Source organism: Nerophis ophidion, linkage group LG10 (assembly GCF_033978795.1).
Source record: "Nerophis ophidion isolate RoL-2023_Sa linkage group LG10, RoL_Noph_v1.0, whole genome shotgun sequence".
NCBI classification, from domain to species: domain Eukaryota; kingdom Metazoa; phylum Chordata; class Actinopteri; order Syngnathiformes; family Syngnathidae; genus Nerophis; species Nerophis ophidion.
This window is the reverse complement of record NC_084620.1, coordinates 11,749,465-11,771,300: the sequence shown is the minus strand read 5'-3', so window position 1 is coordinate 11,771,300 and position 21,836 is coordinate 11,749,465. Positions and strand designations below refer to the sequence as shown.

At 40.9% G+C, this 21,836-nt stretch overlaps 1 protein-coding gene across 1 annotated transcript; it reads right to left on the bottom strand.

The window, feature by feature from the left end:
• Positions 1-1,141: 1,141 nt before the first annotated feature.
• sstr1b (somatostatin receptor 1b) lies at positions 1,142-21,094 on the bottom strand. Its single transcript, XM_061911855.1, has 2 exons — positions 20,905-21,094; positions 1,142-2,602 (listed from the first exon to the last, which is right to left on the bottom strand). The coding sequence occupies exon 2, from the start codon at positions 2,465-2,467 to the stop codon at positions 1,370-1,372; it is 1,098 nt and encodes a 365-aa protein (XP_061767839.1). The 5' UTR covers positions 2,468-2,602; positions 20,905-21,094; the 3' UTR covers positions 1,142-1,369.
• Positions 21,095-21,836: the final 742 nt, after the last annotated feature.

Sequence of the window (21,836 nt, the reverse complement as noted above, 5' to 3'; positions counted from 1 at the left end):
AATTCCTACAATGTGAATTCCTGTTTGGTTTTTTCCCACATTCTGTCTCTCACAGTTGAAGTGTACCTATGATGAAAATTACAGACCTCTGTCATCATTTTAAGTGGGAGAACTTGCACAATCGGTGGCTGACTAAATACTTTTTTGCCCCACTCTCTGTGATCACGCTGCCGCTATACATAGTTTTTCTGTGCTAACGCTTATAATAACAACATCACTAATGTTTGATTAATCTTCATGTCATGAAATGGAAATTAAGTAATTTTGGTGGTTTTTGGAGGGTTATTTAGAGGAATAGTGGATCTCCCACTGGTTCCATTTCTTTTATTTACGGGTTAAAATGCATGCATGCATCCATCCATTTTTTACTGCTTGTCCCTTTTTGGAGTTGCGGGGGGTGCTGGAGCCCATCTCAGCTGCATTCTGGTGGAAGGCGGTGTACACCCTGGACAAGTCTCGACCTCATCGCAGGGCCAACACAGATAGACAACATTCACACTCACATTCACACACTAGAGCCAATTTAGTGTTGCCAATCAACTTATCCCCAGGTGCATGTCTTTGGAGGTGGGAGGAAGCCCGAGGGAACCCACGCAGTCACGGGGAGAACATGCAAACTCCACACAGAAAGATCCCAAGACTTGGGTTAGAATGCATTTTTTTTAAATGCATTTGAAGTGTGAAGTGAATTATATTTATATAGCGCTTTTCTCTAGTGACTCAATGCGCTTTACATAGTGAAACCCAATATCTAAGTTACATTTAAACCAGTGTGGGTGACACTGGGAGCAGGTGGGTGAAGTTTCTTGCCCAAGGACACAACAGCAGTGACTTGGATGGCAAAAGCGAGGATCAAACCTGGAACTCTCAAGTTGGTGGCACGACCACTTTACCAACCGAGCTATACCGCCCCACGTAATACATCCGTCTTCTTGTCTCTCATTATGATTATAAACGAAAAAAAGGGCAGTTTCCCTTTAAGGATGTAACCTATGCATAGTTTCAGAGCGTCATCTCTATCATACGCACACTTTTTTGGTTAATATAGTCCTTTTTTGAGGCCAATCATGTACGTTGCAGGTGTAGCAGTGAATTTTATTGACAGTTCTAATTAGACAAAAAGCTACAAGAGACAAGACAACATTTATTTCAGATCATGGACATTAGCTTTGGAACCACAAGTAAGATTAAATACGGAATATATAATTGAGACAACACGTTGTATAAACACTTGATCATTAAATATCGATAGAACACTTTTAAAGCTTTTGTAATCCACATAACTCCCATGACATTCCTTTTTTTTTTTATACTGCGATTCTTATTTGTTGAAGCTTTTTAAAGACGTAAAGGCGACAGTCTTATTTCGTTACACGGTGGTTGTGCGTGAGGTATACGTTCCATTGCGGAACACCATGTCAGAGGCCATTAGTTCTTTGGGAAAATCTAGCGGTCCGCAGGTGGGCCCTTGTCCCCTCACAGCAACGGCGCAGTAGTCCACCTGCTCCGCGTCCATGCCGGACTCCAGCCAGCGGAAACACACGATGCGCTGGAAGGAGCGCCGGAAATTATCCGACACGAAGCCGTAGAGAATAGGGTTGGCGGTGCTGTTGGCGTAGCTGAGGATGACAAAGAGTTGTGTCACCATGGGGTCCGGGGGGTGGTGGAAGACGCTGACCAGCTGAACGATGTAGAAGGGCATCCAACAGAGGACGAAGACGGCGACCACCAGCAGCACCATGCGGGTGATCTTCTTCTCGGAGCGCCGCCGTTGGAGCCAGCCAGCTTTCAGCCCGACCGCTCGCATCCTGGCCACCATGAGGCAGTAGCACAAACAAATGGCCCCCACGGGTAGCAGGAAGCCCAGAAGGAAAGTGTAGACCACAAAGGCTTCAGACCATGCCGCCTCGGGCCACAAGAAGTTACAGTCCACGGCGCCGTCGTGAGCCGGCACGGTGTCGGCGAAGATAATGATGGGGAGGATGACGAGCAGCGACAGCCCCCACACGCAGACGTTCACCACCTTGGCCACGGTGGGCCTGCGGTAGCGCGCCGCCTTGATGGGGTGCACGACAGCCACGTAGCGGTCCACGCTCAACACGGTGAGGCAGAAGATGGACGTGAACATGTTGATGCCGTCCACGCTCAGCACCAGGCGACACATGAGCGAGCCGAAGGGCCAGTGGCGCACGGCGGCCGACGTTGCCAAGAAGGGAACGCTCAGCATAAAGAGCTCGTCGGCGATGGCCAAGTTGAGGATGTAAATGTTTGTGGCCGTCTTCATTTTGGCGTACTTGAGGATGACGTAGATGACCATGGCGTTGCCTGTCAGGCCCACGCAGCAGACCAGAGCGTAGATGGACGGGATGATGATGTTGCTGGCGTCGGGATCCTGGTAGTAGTCTTCGTAATCCACGCTTGTGTTGAAGGGAAGCCCTGTTGGCTTGTGGCTGTCGTTGAAATCCATGACCACGCTGGTTTTTCTCCTCTTTAATGATTTACAGTTGCTTCAAAACATTCCATATGGGGATTGCAAAGGAGCCTTCAGCGCTGCCACGTGATTCTGTCCTCCACCATTAGTGTTCACCTCGGTATGTCAAAGCTGTAAGGACAGTAGACGACATGTCGGCTCATCAATCAGTACAAGCTCAAGAACATTTACGCTCTACAGTCAATCCCCGCCCCTTTTCTTGACTCTCTTCGCTCATGCAGAATGAATGATATTTAACAGGGATTAATCAAAATGAATCCACAGCAACTTTTTTTTTATTATAGTTTGATAGCACTAATTGTAATATGTTTTTGTGGTAACCTAAATGGAAAGCGGGTTGATGGCACTATCTGCAGAGGAGAAAAAGTGCTGCAGTTAAATGTATATCTTAAAGACGAATATCATTGCTATTTTTTTTTCCAGGCACGGCCAGAAATTTATTTCATAAACTGCATAGATTCACCGGTCACAACATTAGGTGCACAACGCCCCTTTAAAAAAAAGCTGCATTTACCAGCATTTATCACGCTGCATGTGGCAAGTCTCATGCCACGATTATATTAAAACAATACTTTGTCTCACCTTCTCTTGGGTTTCCTCAAAACCAAGTAGTAATGTGCAATGGCGCCATCTTTTTATTTAGAGTGTAGTCCGATTTAACACTGTTCCATTTTTGACAAAACAGTCACATGCACACTGTCGTGCACGAATAAAGACATAATTATTTACTGTATTTTGATGCAGGGGTGTCCAAACATTTTGACTGGGGGGCCGCATTGGGCTTAAAAAATTTAGGCAGGGGCTGAAAACGGACTACATGCAAAGTAACTATGTTTATACAGTACGTATGTATTGCCTATACATATATATATATGAGTACATATATATATATATATATATATATATATATATATATATATATATATATATATATACATATATATATATATGTATATGTCTTGATTGGATTATCCAGAGAATAGTGCTCGATACCGTGGTAGAGCGCAATATGTAGGTGTGGGAAAAATCACAAAACTACTTCATCTCTACAGATCTGTTTCATGAGGGGTTCCCTCAATCATCAGGAGATTTTAATGGAAGCATTCACATACAATGGTTTATATAGAGCACAGAGTGGGTGGGTACAAGCAGGCGTAGGGTGTGGTGATTGGCTCATGTGTTACCTAGGAGGTGTTTCCGTCTATGGCGGCATGTTGAAATGATTTCACTGCGCTTGTTGAGGGATGATAGATCTGGATGATATATAATAAACAGTTTCTCTTTCAAGCATAGGTTGCATCTTTTATTACCACTGTTGTAAGGTGTGCTGGATGCAAGAATTTGCCATGTTATTGAATATTCAACATTATTGTCTTTGAGGTTCCAAATGTGTTTGCTGAGTTCTGTAGAATTCTGCAAAGTCTGGTTTCTGAAGGAGGCGTTGTGATTATTCCATCTTGTTTTGAACGCTCCTTCGGTTAATCCTACGTACGTGTCGGATGTGTTAATGTCCTTGCGTATTACCTTTGCTTGGTAAACGACTGATGTCTGTAAGCACCTTCCGTTGAGAGGGCAATCAGGTTTCTTGCGACAGTTACATTCATTATTGGTTTCAGAGTCGTTTAGTCTGGGGGTAGGCAGTCCTTTTGCAATTGCTTTGTTGTGGTTTGAAATGATTTGTTGCATGTTATTCATACAGCTGTAGCTCAATTTAATGTTGTTCTTGTTTAATATTTTTCTTAGGGTGTTGCCTTTGGGGAAGTGTTTGTCGATCAGAGTGAGGAACTTGCGGCCGATGTTGGTTGAGACGTCTTTGCTGAATGGTGGATTGTACCAGATGATGTTGTTTCGTTTTCTGCTCTTTTTTGGTTGGTTTCCTGGGGTGGGTTCATAGGTGAGGGTGAAGTTGTATCCGCTTTCATCAAGTGCTTTCTGGTACGGGGGGGTTGCTTGGTCGAATTCAGCTTTGCTGGATGACAGCATCGATAGTCTTTTATTAATTCCGGTAGGTATTCTTTTCGTGGTGGTGGGTGGGTGGTTGCTGTCGTGGTGCACGTATAACATGGCAAATTCTTGCATCCAGCACACCTTACAACAGTGGTAATAAAAGATGCAACCTGTGCTTAAAAGAGAAACTGTTTATTATATATCATCCAGATCTATCATCTCTCAACAAGCGCAGTGAAATCATTTCAACATGCCGCCATAGACGGTAACACCTCCTAGGTAACACATGAGCCAATCACCACACCCTATGCCTGCTTGTACCCACCCACTCTGTGCTCTATATAAACCATTGTATGTGAATGCTTCCATTAAAATCTCCTGATGATTGAGGGAACCCCTCATGAAACAGATCTGTAGAGATGAAGTAGTCTTGTGATTTTTCCCACACCTATATATATATATATATATATATATATATATATATATATATATATATATATATATATATATATATATATGTATATTTATATATATATATGTATATATATATATATAAATATATATACACATACACACGCACATGTATATATATATATATATACAAACCCCGTTTCCATATTAGTTGGGAACTTGTGTTAGATGTAAATATAATGATTTGCAAATCATTTTCAACCCATATTCAGTTGAATACGCTACAGAAACAACATATTTTATGATTAAACTGATAAACTTTTTTTTTTTTTTTTTTTGCAAATAATCAATAACTTTAGAATTTGATGCCAGCAACACGTGACAAAGAAGTTGGGAAAGGTGGCAATAAATGCTGATAAAATTGAGGAATACTCATCAAACACTTATTTGGAACATGCCACAGGTGTGCAGGCTAATTGGGAACAGGTGGGTGCCATGATTGGGTATAAAAACAGCTTCCCAAAAAAATGCTCAGTCTTTCACAAGAAAGGATGGGGCGAGGTACATCCCTTTGTCCACAACTGCGTGAGCAAACAGTCAAACAGTTTAAGAACAACGTTTCTCAAAGTGCAATTGCAAGAACTTTAGGGATTTCAACATCTACGGTCCATAATATCGTCAAACGGTTCAGAGAATCTGGAGAAATCACTCCACGTAAGCGGCATGGGCGGAGACCAACATTGAATGACCGTGACCTTCGATCCCCCAGACGGCACTGTATCAAAAACCGACATCAATCTCTAAAGGATATCACCACATGGGCTCAGGAACACTTCAGAAAACCACTGTAACTAAATACAGTTCGTCGTTACATCTGTAAAGGCAAAGCGATAGCCATTTATCAACAACATCCAGAAACGCCGCAGGCTTCTCTGGGCCCAAGATCATCTAAGATGGACTCATGCAATGTAGAAAAGTGATCTGTGGTCTGACGAGTCCATATTTCAAATTGTTTTTGGAAACTGTGTCCTCCTGAACAAAGAGGAAAAGAACCATCCGGATTGTTATAGGCGCAAAGTTGAATAGCCCGCATCTGTGATGGTATGGGGGTGTATTAGTACCCAAAGCATGGGTAACTTACACATCTGTGAAGGCACCATAAATACTGAAAGGTACATACAGGTTTTGGAGCAACATGTGTTGCCATCCAAGCAACGTTATCATAGACGCACCTGCTTATTTCAACAAGACAATTCTAAGCCATGTGTTACAACAGCGTAGCTTCCTAGTAAAAGACTGCGGGTACTAGACTGGCCTGCCTGTAGTCCAGACCTGTCTCCCATTGAAAACATGTGGTGCATTATGAAGCCTAAAATATGACAACGGAGACCCCTTTCTTGTGAAAGACTGAGCATTTTTTGGTAAGCTGTTTATGTAACCAATCATGGCACCCACCTGTTCCCAATTAGCCTGCACACCTGTGGGATGTTCCAAATAAGTGTTTGATCAACATTCCTAAACTTTATCAGTATTTTCCACCTTTCCCAACTTTTTTGTCACGTGTTGCTGGCATCAAATTCTAAAGTTATTGATTATTTGCAAAAAAACTTTTTTTTTTATCAGTTTGAACATCAAATATGTTGTCCATCCATCAATCCATTTTCTACCGCTTATTCCCTTTTTTGGGGTTGCGGGGGCCACTGGCGCCTATCTCAGCTACAATCGGGCGGAAGGCGGCGTACACCCTGGACAAGTCGCCACCTCATCGCAGGGCCAACACAGATAGACAGACAACATTCACACACTAGGGCCAATTTAGTGTTGCCAATCAACCTATCCCCAGGTGCATGTCTTTGGAAGTGGGAGCAAGCCGGAGTACCCGGAGGGAACCCACGCATTCACGGGGAGAACATGCAAACTCCACACAGAAAGATCCCGAGCTTGGGTTGGAACCCAGGACTGCAGGACGTTTGTATTGTGAGGCAGACGTACTAACCCCTCTTCCACCGTGAAGCCCCAAATATGTTGTCTTTGTAGTATATTCAACTGAATATGTGTTGAAAAAGGATTTGCAAATCATTGTGTTCCATTTATATTTACATCTAACACAATTTCCCAACTCATATGGAAACAGTATAACTATATATATATATATATATATATAATGATAATATGGATATATAGTTATTAAGAGTATGTGAAAGTTCCACTCACACCATGTTTGCTTCTGTGACAACTACCTTAAGGATTTCAATCAATCAGAAATATCAAAATGTGCCAAACATGGGTACGTGTGGAGAGAGTGTTTTGCAACCCTTGTAATTGGTTTACATGGGTCTCATTTTAATTTAGTTTTTATGTCCATTTTGACATTTTTCTATAACATCCACAAAGAGCAGGTTGTGTTATGTGTAACCATGTTTGTTGAATTTTTATACTAGTGGATTTTTTCCCCCTGCACTCTGACTAGGGAGGGTTTGTTTGGATTGGGTCGTATAAGTAAATGCTGTATTTCGGTGACTGGAAAGTACAATTAATGGCAGAATTACTTTTGTTGGCCACTAGATGTCAACAAAATGGCATCAATCAGTCCATTGGATATTCATATATGATATGGATACACCGCTCCCTGTCCGATTGTTCGTCAAACTCGTGCATTGTCGTGGGCCAAATTGAAGACGCCAGCAGGCCGCATTTGGTCCTCAGGCTGTAGTTTGGACACCTTTGCCGTAATAGTTTCCAAACCGCCGCGCCTGTCACATGGTAGTAAAACTACTTATCAAACAAAACAGAAGTTATTGTCATGGACCCACTCGCCGTGCAGGCGTGCTCCCCAATCAGTTTAACAGACTCAATAACTCCATGGTGACCTGTTGGTGAGTCTATGGAACTGAAACAATACAAAAAAAGACCATTGTAAGTCAATAACACTAACACAGACACTTGCAAACTTGTTAGCATATTGTCTAATACTCACAAGGCTTGTTTTATTACAATATGATACAAATATGCATGATAACGCTCACGTCACACATGGGACATTTTAGAAAGTATGAATTGTTTTAGTTATATTGTAAATCTTTCACACATTGCTCGGAGTGATGAATGAATAAGCCTTTCAAGCAGAAATGCTATGGACTGATTAAGGCCCGAAACAGGAAGTACATTCAACACCTGCAATGAGTAAATTTGTCCAAAAGTTGTCGCCATAGCACAAGTAATACCACATCGTTTCAATGTCTCATATAAAAACTATTTGTTGAATACAGAACATTATGGCTGTTAGCGAAGAAAAATTCAGTAAATAGCTAGCTGCCCAGTTTTTATAAGCTGGAGGGTACACAGCGTGGGAAAAAAGTTGCGGCTGATAGTCTTTGAAAATAAGGTATTTTATAGACATCAGAGCCGGCGGAACCACATGAGATGAAAAGGAAGAACAAAGAAGTGGGGGAGGAGGGTGGCCAAAAGAATGTACAATGAGTACGTCCATCCATCTGTGATGTCACAAATTATCCACTGTTGAAAAAAAGACTACAAAACACAACATTCCCAGGCATCCAAGACTGCCTGCAAGTTCACCCTTCAATGATTTGACGCTTTGTGGTGACAACCCAACATTGTAACAACATTTGTAAGTCAGCGAAGACAACAACTGTCATAAATCCCCTTTAAAAACTGTAAGTGGTATACTATAAGGTTTAGCGTATCAAAAATGTACTTTTTATTTTCAGAGATTTTTATGGCTGTGTTACCATTATTTGTGGTTATTGGACATGGGTAACTCCCAGAAGTATTTGGATTATTGCAGTCGCCTATCCCTGTCTTTTTCCCACAAGAATTATAATGATAATTAACGTTCACACCGTCATCCTATAAAAAACTTTGCTGACTTAAGAGGGTCCCTAAGTAGGTGTGGCAAACAACGACTACCATAGGTTATTTGCCTTATTTATGAATCAGGAAGATAGAAGTAAAAATCCTGATGAGTTTTGCTCATTCTTTCTGATTCCTCCTTTAAAGGCCTACTGAAATGATATTTTCTTATTCAAACGGGGATAGCAGGTCCATTCTATGTGTCATACTTGATAATTTTGCGATATTGCCATATTTTTGCTGAAAGGATTTAGTAGAGAACATCGACGATAAAGTTCGCAACTTTTGGTCGCTAATAAAAAAGCCTTGCCTTTACCGGAAGTCGCAGACGATGACGTCACAAGGGTGAGGGCTCCTCACGTCCTCACATTGTTTATAATGGGAGCCTCCATCAGCAAGAGCTATTCGGACCGACAAAACGACAATTTCCCCATTAATTTGAGCGAGGATGAAAGATTCGTGGATGATGATATTGATAGCAAAAGACTAGAAAAGAAGAACCCCAAAAAATAAAGTTAATTAAAAAAAAAGGCGTTTGCATTGGGACGGATTCAGATGTTTTTAGGCACATTTACTAGGATAATTCTGGGAAATCCCTTATCTTTCTATTGTGTTGTTAGTGTTTTAGTGAGATTAAATAGTACCTGATAGTCGGAGGGGTGTGTCCACGGGTGTCTTGACGCCAGTCTCTGAGGGAAGTCGACAGCAGCTGCATGGACGGCGCAAGCTCAGCTGATCTCCGGTAGGAGGCGACTTTTTACCACAATTTTCTCACCGAAACCTGTCGGTTGACAAGTGGTCGGGAACCATGTTCGCTTGACCGCCCTGATCTATAGTAAAACTACACCTCCAGGAATTTTAAACAAGGAAACATCGTGTGTTTGTGTAGCTAAAGGCTAAAGCTTCCCACCTCCATCTTTCTACTTTGACTTCTCCATTATTAATTGAACAAATTGCAAAGGATTCAGCAACACAGATGTCCAGAATACCGTTAAATTGCGCGATGAAAACAGACGACTTTTAGCCGCAAATTGTGCTGCGCTAATATGTCCTCTACAGTCCGTGACGTCACACGCACGCGTCATTATTCCGCGATGTTTTCAACAAGAAACTCCGCGGGAAATTTAAAATTGTGATTTAGTAAACTAAAAAGGCCGTATTGGCATGTGTTGCAATATTAATATTTCATCATTGATATATAAACTATCAGACTGCGTGGTCGGTAGTAGTGGGTTTCAGCAGGCCTCTATGAGCTCAGTCATCCTTTTGAAGTTGCATTAGTGTCTGTTCTCTGGATGTAACATGCAAGCAGGGACAAGGTGGTCCTAGCTTGAGGAGATAATACTTCAGCGGGGACATGCAACGCTGGCCTGCAAGTGGTTATCCTTTTATACGGAATTAACACCCATACAGGACCACACATGAAAGGACTTCCATTAACGGAATGGCTAAGAGCATTGACACATTTAGAATTATTGTCACAATAATGGAGGCGAATCCACTCTGAAGTCTGTGGGAAAAAATGGTCGTTGCGTCCTCAATCTAATTTGGGACATGGATGAGGGATGAACAACAAGACCTTCTCTTGTAGGTAAATAATCAAACAAATAATGCAACAACTTCTCCAACCCTGATAATGAATGTATACAATTATGTTCAATTAGCACTCAAAACCCATCCAAAGTATTTGGGGGTTCATGTGTTTGTTCATGGTGTTTAACACAAGTGTTTGGTAGAGAAAATAATAGACAACACATAATACACAATTTAGATTTAGGAGTGATGCAAGTCAGAAAAAAAAAAAATAATAATCAAGTGGGAGTAGAAAAACTGACAGAATATAGCTTGTGCTTCGATAAACTAAAAAAAGAAGAATAAACAGGGTTTAAAAAAAAAAAAAAAAATGGTATGTCACCAATAAGAGGAGTACATAATAATATTTACAATGTGTTATTAATAGGACACGAAATAAGAAAATAGATTAAAGAGGGAATTAAGTATTATGTTTGGTTTTGTTGAAATTGATAATAAATGAGGGTGGAGTGTCATCTCCGGGTTGGGGCGGAGATCTTGCACCACGTGGAGGAGTTCAAGTACTTTGGAGTCTAGTTCACGAGGGAGGGAAGGGTGCATAGTGAGATCGACAGGCGGATCGGTGGGGCGTGTTCAGTAATTCGGACGATCGATCCGTTGTGAAGAAGGAGCTGAGCCGGAAGGCAAAGCTCTCAATTTACCGGTCGATCTACGTTCCCATCCTCCCCTATGGTCATGAGCTTTGGGTTATGACCGAAAAGACAAGATCACGGGTACAAGCGGCCGAAATGAGCTTCCTCCGCCGGGTGGCGGTGCTCTCCCTTAGAGATAGGGTGAGAAGCTCTGCCATCCGGGAGGAGCTCAAAGTAAAGCCACTGCTCCTCCACATCGAGAGGAGCCAGATGAGGTGGTTGAGCATCTGGTCAGGATGCCACCCAAAAACCTCCCTAGGGAGGTGTTTAGGGAACGTCCGACAGGTAGGAGGCCACGGAGAAGACCCAGGACATGTTGGGAAGACTATGTCTCCCGGCTGGCCTGGGAACGCGTCAGGATCCCCTAGGAGAAGCTGTACAATGTGGCTGGGGAGAGGGAAGTCTGGGCTCCCCTGTTTAGGCTGCTGCCCCCGCAACCCGACCTCGGATAAACGGAAGAAGATGGATGGATGGATGGATAATTTATAGTTAAATACGGCTACATGCTTAAATAAGAAGTGTACTTTTTAGGGGGAGAATTTTTCCTATTGTTTACAATCATTATATAGGACATTACAATGTTTTTGCATTCTAAATATTACATAATTAAAAAGTTTGGTTACAACTGAGCCATACTTGCCAACCCTCCCGGATTTTCCAGGAGACTCCCGAAATTCAGCGCCTCTCCCGAAAACCTCCCGGGACAAATTTTCTCCCGAAATTCAGGCAGAGCTGGAGGCCACACCCCCTCCAGCTCCATGCGGACCTGAGTGACGTGTCGACAGCCTGTTTTCACGTCCGCTTTCCCACAATATAAACAGCGTGCCTGCCCAATGACGTTATAACTGTAGAATGATTGAGGGAGAGTTCTTGGTTTCTTATGTGGGTTTATTGTTAGGCAGTTTCATTAACGTCCTCCCAGCGCGCTAACAACACACAACAACAGCAGTCACGTTTTCGTCTACCGTAAAGCAGTCTTTCCGCCGTAAACAGCAATGTTGTGACACTCTTAAACAGGATAATACTGCCATCTACTGTACATGCATATGTGACAATAACATTTACGGCTTTTAGAGAGTGCAGTGTACAACTGCGCACACAACAAGGAGACGAAGCAGAAAAACAAGAAAGATACAGCTATGGCGACGACGAGTAAGATGAAGAAATACGCTTGTAAGTTCCAAGCCGCAGCTGCGATTGGACCTAGATAGCCTCCGCGAAGAAGTAGTGGACCACCATGTGCTTGGCAGTGAAGATCTTCCTCAGGAAGCAAAGATTGACCGGTTTTGGGCCATGCTAGGGAGAGATGGAAGATTCCGTACTGTAGTGCATCTGATGAAAGCACTTTTGTGCGTGCCACACAGCAATGCATTATCTGAGAGGGTGTTCAGCATGGTTAGAAAAATAGTGACAGAGAATAGAACAAGGATGGATAATTCAACCCTTAACTCAACAGTGAGTAGATGAGTGTTATGTGTGTGTATATGTGTAAATAAAAGAACACTGAAATTCAAGTATTTCTCTTATGTATATATATATATGTATATATATATATATATATATATATATATATATATATATATATATATATATATATATATATATATATATATATATATATATGTATGTATGTATATATATATATATATATATATGAAATACTTGACTTGGTGAATTTAAGCTGTAAATATACTCCTCCCCTCTTAACCACGCCCCAAAACACGCCCACGCCCCCCACCCCACAACCCACCTCCCGAAATCGGAGGTCTCAAGGTTGGCAAGTATGAACTGAGCCCATAAGAGCCGCACAATTCTGGCTAGAGAGCCCCTAAAAAAACATCTAACACCTCCATTAAGGTTTTATATACATGATGTAAGTATATAGGTAATGTAGTAACGGCACATTTATAATAAAATGTAATATTTATGTATTTTCATAATTTTAAGCATACGTGGGGACATTCTTTTTAAAAAACACATCAAAACATGTTCTTTTTTTTTTTTTTTTCATCACTGATTACTACTCACTGCAGACTTGAAACATTATAAAACATCACTTACTGTACAAGGTCTGCTTATTATGATTTACAGTAAACTTCCAGCGAGTAAGGAAGCGAGGAAACAGCAGACCACTTGATGATGTGAACATAGCGACTCACAGTAGTGATCATGGCGTCACTACAAATAGTTTGTCCGCGATAGCGCTTATAATAACAATATCACTAATACTTGGTTAATACTCAAGTCACAAAATGTCAATGGACTATTGTTGCCGCTTTTTGAATGGTTATTTGTTGGATTTTCTGGTCAAAACAGAGGACCTCCCATTGGCTCCGCTGTTAGCGGACGTTTATTTACGTTTATTTACAAGTTAGAATGCTTAAAAAAAAAAAAATCCATCCGTCGTCATGTATTTCATAATGATATTAAACGATAGGTACAGTACATAAATGTTCTTCCTAGTGTCAGGCTTGCCACTGACAGTTAGTTTGTTTTAGTTTTTCCTCCTGTGTGTTTAGTATTTCCTGTCCTTAGTTCCTGTCAGCATTCTTATTTTGGTTCAGTTTCCTGTTTGTCTCCCTGAGTGCTTTGTTTCCCCACAGCTGGAACTGATTGGCACCTGGCCACACCTGGTCTCAATCAGCCCACTCCTATTTTACCTGCTTGGTTCCTTCAGTCAGTTGCTGGATTATTGTCGTTGCCACATGTCGCTCTTGTCGTTGCTACCTGTCGTGTCGTATCTTAGCAGCATAACGGTAAGCTATATTTTCGTTATATGTTTGTAGCTTACTGTGTTTTGTTCCCTGCTTCCAATTTGTCTTTATACAACACGTAACGACATCTGTTCCCGGTTCTGTTTATGCTAGCCTCCATGCTAAGCCCTATTTGTTTTTGCTGTTAAGGTCATTTTATTTTGTAGCTCCCATGCTAGCTCTCTTAGTTTGTTATCCGCCTTGTGCGCGCTTTTGGTTGTACCCCTTTGGTTTGTTCTTGTTCTAATATTTTAATTAACTCATGTTTTCCTGCAAAATGCCTCCCTCCTTCTCTGCATCTTTGGGTTCGTCAACAACAAAGTCTGACACCTAGCACTTGAACAAGTCTTAAAACTACAGTAAGCCCTAAATGATGCGTTTTGCAAAAAAGTCAGTTTTTGCAACAGATCTCCGGCATTACTGTAATGCCAAATGATGGTGGGATGAGGCCGCCTAATAATTTATTTAGACTTTGGTATCAGTTTCTAGGAGAAGTCGCTATACCTTGGACAATTAAAATCAGGCAATTAAATACTATAAATATGGATTTTAAAGTACAAATGCCTCCTGGCCTAGTGACTGATCAATATATATTTATACTGCATATATACATTTAAGACCTTGATCTGTATGCATGTTTCTGCTTATTGGACTGTATTGATATGTAGTGGCATGTATTAAGCCGACAGTAATGATGCATGACGTGGACAAGTGTAGTCCAAACAAGGCTGACTTCAAAAGCATGTACCATAGCGCAGTGTAATCACATGGGAAAAGAGTGTGTTACACACCCACCATGTATCCCTCCACACATTATCTAGGCTTTGTAAATCTGAAGGAAACAAACATGAAAGCCGGGCGGTTTCAATATTTCCCAGCAGCAAGATGCTTTAACAAGACGATATGTTGTGTAATTGCACATTGTGTAAGAACAATACTGTACACTTTATGTAATTGTTTCTTAAACTGATTTTAAGATGCGGTGAATAACTTTGAGAGGCATATACAGTTTATTTTCATGGTGGGTCACACTCAGAGGGCCGCGTCATTACACTGATTGATAAACCGGGTCCCGGATTTTGCATTGTTGCGATCACGCCAATTCATGCAAATTCAACCAATCCCTGCAAATTATGTGCATCCTCACAATTTTGCCAAAATCCCTACAAATTAGCTAATCATCAACATTTTCTCCAATCAAATTTGTTTTAGCAGTAATGTTTTTTTTAATTTTTGTCCTGTTCAGCCACTCAGGCAAATCATAATGTAGATGCCCATATCTGCTGTACAGATTTACTTTACAAAAGAAGAGTGTGGGATACTCTTCTTGTTGCCTTATTTGTATTTGAGTTTTTATTAAAGGAATTTATTTAAAGTTTGGTCCAGATGGTCCGTGGAGGAGGGGATAGAAAGAAGTATAAAAGGAAGACAAAAGGGGGAAATTGCAGGGACAAGAGTGGAATAAAACAAAGAGACAACAACAATGAAAACAATAACAACAGCAAACACCTTATGTACAAATATGATATGCAAAGTGATGGCAAAGAAGCAGTTAGTGAAGTAAATATTAATACCGAAGAAATGACAATGAACATTATTACAAATGGATCAATACAAATACAAATAGAAATAACACTAGTGATAATGAATTATAACAATAATTACCTCTGTTATCAACGATACAATTGTTTCAAATGTAACAATACAAATATCTAATGATAACTTGAATTACAAAAGAAAGCAGATAAATGGAGGGTAAGAAAGAGAAGCGAATTATATTAACCTTGTAGATTATTATACAAACCCCATTTCCATATGAGCTGGGAAATTGTGTTAGATGTAAATATAAACGGAATACAATGATTTGCAAATCATTTTCAACCCATATTCAGTTGAATATGCAACAAAGACAACATATTTGATGTTCAAACTGATAAACATTTTTTTTTGTGCAAATCATCATTAACTTTAGAATTTAATGCCAGCAACACGTGACAAAGAAGTTGGGAAAGGTGGCAATAAATAGTGATAAAGTTGAGGAATGCTCATCAAACACTTATATGGAACATCTCACAGGTGTGCAGGCTAATTGGGAACAGGTGGTTGCCATGATTGGGTATAGAAGCAGCTTCCATGAAATGCTAAGTAATTCACAAACAAGGATGGGGTGAGGGTCACCACTTTGTAAGCAAATTGTCGAACAGTTTTAGAACAACATTTCTCAACGAGCTATTGCAAGGAATTTAGGGATTTTACCATCTACGGTCCGTAAATTCATCAAAAAGTTCAGAGAACCTGGAGAAATCACTGCACGTAAGCGATGATATTACGGACTTTTGATTCCTCAGGCAGTATTGCATCAAAAACCGATGTCAGTGTGTAAAGGATATCACCACAGGGGCTCAGGAACACTTCCTAAAACCACTGTCAGTAACTACAGTTGGTTGCCACATCTATAAGTGCAAGTTAAAACTCTACCACGCAAAACAAAACCCATTTATTAACAATATTTGGAAACAGAGAACATGGTGTCCTCCAGAAACAAAGAGGAAAATAACCATCCGGATTACTATAGGCGCAAAATTTAAAAGCCAGCATCTGTGATGGTATGGGCGTAGATTAGTACCCAAGGCATGGGTAACTTACACATCTGTGAAGGCACCATTAATGCTGAAAGGTCCATACAGGTTTTGGAGCAACATATGTTGTCATCCAAGCAATGTTATCATGGACGCCCCTGCTTATTTCAGCAAGACAATGCCAAGCCACATGTTAAAACAGCGTGGTTTCGTAGTAAAAGAGTGCGGGTACTTTCCTGGCCAGCCTGCAGTCCAGACCTGTCTCCCATCGAAAATGTGTGGCGCATTATGAAGCGTAAAATACGACAGCGGAGACCCCGGACTGTTGAACGACTGAAGCTCTACATAAAACAAGAATAGGAAAGAATTCCACTTTCAAAGCTTCAACAATTAGTTTCCTCAGTTCCCAAATGTTTATTGAGTCTTATTAAAAGAAAAGGTGATGTAACACAGTGGTGAACATGCCCTTTCCCAACTACTTTGGCATGTGTTGCAGCCTTGAAATTCTAAGTTGATTATTATTTGCAAAAAAAAAATAAAGTTTATGAGTTTGAACATCAAATATATTGCATTCAACTGAATATGGGTTGAAAAGGATTTGCAAATCATTGTATTCCGTTTATATTTACATCTAACACAATTTCCCAACTCATATGGAAACGGCGTTTGTACAATATATTTTTCTCCCAGTATGTGCGGGAGCCAAAGTACGGCCCCAAGTACCCAGAGAGCCCAACCCAAACAAAAGTAGGAGCGGTCCCAGGGAACAAGGGACCACCGGCAGGCCTTAGACGAACGAGCCCAGCAATGGACGAGGCAGAAAGCCAAGGAAGACAGCCAGCCCCTAAGCCAGCGAGGGACCAAAACCCACATGGGCAGAAAGACGGTACGCTGCACCCCGGTGGGGGGGGGCAGAGACTTGTGGTTGTGGTGTTGTTTGGTGTATTTAGGTGATTGTTGTGCACAGGTTGGGGTCTTTTAGCCGGGCTGTTTTTTCTTCCATATGACTTTTTTTAATAGATGTGGTTAGTTGTTTCATTTCCTATTCGTGCCCGTCTTCGCGCTGTCAGGTTTGAGTCGGTGGCTTGGAGTGGGGGCAGCGCAGCCGTCTTGTTTGGTGTGGGTGCTGTGGCTCGATGTTTGGGCAGTTGTGTGTCCGTGCGGGTTTGGATTGGTGAATGGAGTATCTTGGTGGGGGGTGGTGTTGATGTCTCTTGTTTGCGTTTAGGCTGACTGGCGGACTGGCGCTGATATGATTGGGTGGTGTTGGTTTTGCAGCTGTTGTTTTTGCTGCCGTTTGTTTGTGGTATGTGCGCCCGTGGGTGCTGGGTCCTGGGCGAGTAGGTGGCCACTGTTGTGGTTTTTGGTTGTCGGTGCTGGTGGACTAATAGGTTGAAATCGGTACTATACTGCCTTTGGAAAGTACTGGTACCATTCTTTCATTTCTTGCCCAACGTGTTCAATGCCCTATAATTTATATTTTAACCTTCTAAAAGTGTTATTTAAATGCAATAGGAAACATATGTTTATTGTATTGTAAGATTTTCTATTAAAATAAAGCCAATATTGAAATGTGTTGTAGTTCCCTTTATTTTGAAAAGTATCGATATACATTTTGGTACTGGTACCAAATTATTGGTATCAGGACAACCCTACAGTAAATATAAACAGTGGGGCAAAAAAGTATTTAGTCATCCACCGATTGTGCAAGTTCTCCCACTTAAAATGATGACAGAGGTCTGTAATTTTCATCATAGGTACACTTCAACTGTGAGAGACAGAATGTGAAAAAAAAAATCTAGAAATTTTAAAGAATTTATTTGTAAATTATGGTGGAAAATAAGTATTTGGTCAACCATTCAAAGCTCTCACTGATGGAAGGAGGTTTTGGCTCAAAATCTCACGATACATGGCCCCATTCATTCTTTCCTTAACACGGATCAATCGTCCTGTCCCCTTAACAGAAAAACAGCCCCAAAGCATGATGTTTCCACCCCCATGCTTCAAAGTAGGTATGGTGTTCTTGGGATGCAACTCAGTATTCTTCTTCCTCCAAACACGACGAGTTGAGTTTATACCAAAAAGTTCTATTTTGGTTTCATCTGACCACATGACATTCTCCCAATCCTCTGCTGTATCATCCATGTATCCATTTTGGTATAAACTCAACTGGTCGTGTTTGGAGGAAGAAGAATACTTAGTTGCATCCCAAGAACACCACACCTACTGTGAAGCAATGGGGGTGGAAACATCATGCTTTGGGGCTGTTTTTCTGCTAAGGGGAGTAGACGATTGATCCGTGTTAAGGAAAGAATGAATGGGGCCATGTATCGTGAGATTTTGAGCCAAAACCTCCTTCCATCAGTGAGAGCTTTGAATGGTTGACCAAATACTTATTTTCCACTATAATTTACAAATAAATTCTTAAAAATTCCTACAATGTGAATTCCTGGATTTTTTTTTCACATTCTGTCTCTCACAGTTGAAGTGTACCTATGATGAAAATTACAGACCTCTGTCATCATTTTAAGTGGGAGAACTTGCACAATCGGTGGCTGACTAAATACTTTTTTGCTCCACTGTATATATGAATATTAATGTGTAATCCCCTCATTTTATCACACAATTGCCAAATGTATACAAATAACGCAATCTATTTTACATGCTCTTTTACCTTAACCGTAGATGGCACGGGTTGCTATACGTTCAGTAATCAGGTCAATGCATACCTCAGTGCAAAGATGGGTGAAGAGAGTCCAACTGGTGTGCTCACTGGCAAATTTCACGTCAAAATAGATTTAAGATACAACTGTTATCACATTTAGAATAAACACAAGTAGTGCATTCAAATACCCTAAAACATTTTTAAAATTTTCCTGAATGACATTCTGACAATAAAATTATATTTGTGTCAAAATATTGGGATTTTTAGGTTAATTTAAATCAAGCAAGCAAGTAATACCTTTTTAATCATAACGAATCCAAAATTCAGAAATTATAAAAAAGAATAATCATTTGACACTTGCTTTTAAATCATAATTGATTGTGACAATCGGACATTTTGGTAAGTTTTCTCACCAAAAGCATGTTTGGATTACATGTTTGTACAATATGTGTTGCATGAGTGGGTAACATTCAAGTTAAATACCTGCAAATTGCATGCACTGTACGCATTTTCGCTGCCACCATTGAAACAATGAATACATTTATCAAGAAAGATGAGGTGCTCTAAGACACATATAATTCCCAGGCGTCAGCGTGCCACAAGAAATGTTGTGGTCGCAACATTTTGAAAATGCTGCGGTGAAATCAGATGTTTTCAATCACAATCATTTTTTGTATTAATTACTGTATATTGATTGACTCTCATTATTGTTTACTAATAAACTGATGGAAACTTACTTTGGAATCAGAAGTAAAGTGACAAGCAAATATTCTTGTTCAGCTGGTGTATAATTTATTTTAGAAGTGGTTTTAATGGAAAATGCTTGGAATAACTTGTTTTATTAAATACTATTGATTTAAGAACTGCATTTGTATTCAGTACATTTTTCTTCTGTCAAAATTAAAACCCATTATTTAAGAAAGGTGAAACGTGACATGCGTTTTTTCCAGGCATAAAATGATGCCTTGAGTTTGACACCTGTGTATATAAGAGTATCAAAGACACCGGCCTTATGAAAACAAATAAAAAGCGGATGTTTACTCCATACGCCTACCATGTGTCTCAACTGACATCTTGTAGGCTTTGTAAACATGGAGGACAAACAAGAAAGTATTGCTTGTAGTTCTGTGCAGTAGGAGAAATGTTTGTTTGGAGAAGATGAGTCGTGTTCCTCTCCCCGCTTTGCTTACCGTCAGACTCTATTTGATTTGATCGATGCCTCATTGAGTGCTGCAAAAAGCGAATTTTCTCGATGACGCGCTGGTGCAAAGCCGAGCTGCAACAATGCCCCCGCCGCTTGAAGGAGTGTTTAGCCTGTGTTCACGCAGGTCAGCTGCATCAGGGAGCTTCAGGAGACGCTCCTTTAAGCATTCTCTGCACATTCTGTTGTTTTCTCACAACATACTGTATGAATTTATCTTCTCTCTCCACTTGCTCCTCATTTGGGGTATTATATCATGAGCCGGAAGACTTGACGATGATTGATTATGCGAAGCAGCAGAATGAGGGTGTCCTCTTTGGTGATGAATTGTTTTGTCCTGTGACTCGTGCACTTCCATATCGTTTGGGATGAATGGAGGATGCCTCTGCATCAACGATTCCATATAAGTCTTCTTGCAGCTGTTGTTATTATACCTCCACGAACAGGCAATGAGAGGCGATGCCTTGAACTTCTACCTCTTACAAGTTGTCGTGGCAACAATATCTGCACACATGCACTATACAATCGATATTGTCTTAAAATTAAATGTAAAAGAGAAGCAAAATATGTTTTCGGACTAATTTAGGCGTAAGTACTCTCAATAAATCAGGTCAATTAGCTAATTGATCACCTTGGCCTGTTTGTAATGTATACATGCAATCTGCAGTATCATTATTAACAGGACTTACTAATACATGCTTGTCCTGTCACTCGTCACATGAGGCAGTCATCAACTGTGCTAGTGTGTTGTGTGCTAACCTGCCGCTGCAAAGATGCTCCTGTCCTCCAACGTCCTCATCACTGATGCCGCCGCCGGTCCTGCGGAGTGTGAGCGTCTTCGGTCTGCTCCGCCTGCGAGCTTGTCAGCATCCAACTGCTCTGTGTGTGCTGCCTTTCTCCTCTCTCGCTCTCTTTGCTTTATTCCGCCTGCTGTCTCTGCTCTCCTTTACCAAGCCGCATCTCTACACCTGTCTGCTACCACACATCCGAAAGCAGGGGTGTCCGAAGTGAATTCGTCCCTATTCTAAAAATACAACTAATTCACTGTGATTTATTCAACGATTTCAGCCATTCCATCACCAAACCATGAAGCCTGTTTATTTTCCACAAGCGGCCGATAATACTTTTTGATTGATTGGTGACAAGCTTTTCCCCCTCAATGAGCAGGCGGTGCCGGCTTACTTTCACACACAAAGCCTTTCCTGCAGCCAAAGTGCATACAAATGAGAATTAACAGAAATATTATGGATCATAAATCAGGTTTTAAAATGGCAATTTTTTTTAATTCCATTTAAGTTATTTAAAGACTCTTTTGCAGGGTATAGTCTGCACTTTTTCTGCGAGTTGAAGCCAGGGGCGAGTTAGTCATTCTGGGGCCCAAAGCAATTCTATTCATTGGGGCTCTCCACATAAGAAAACAACACAGCCATTTATCATGTTAGAAACTACCAGTTACGCAATGTGTATCACCGATCTTAATGCTTTTACTGTAATTAATAGGAAGTTAGGTACATTCGTCAACATTGAATAAAGTGTAAGCCATTTGTTTTGTTCGCACAGGTGGACCATTCGTGACTTATAGCGCTATTATTGTTAAAGGCCTACTGAAAGCCACTACTACCCACCACGCAGTCTGATAGTTTATATATCAATGATGAAATATTAGCATTGCAACACATGCCGATACGGCC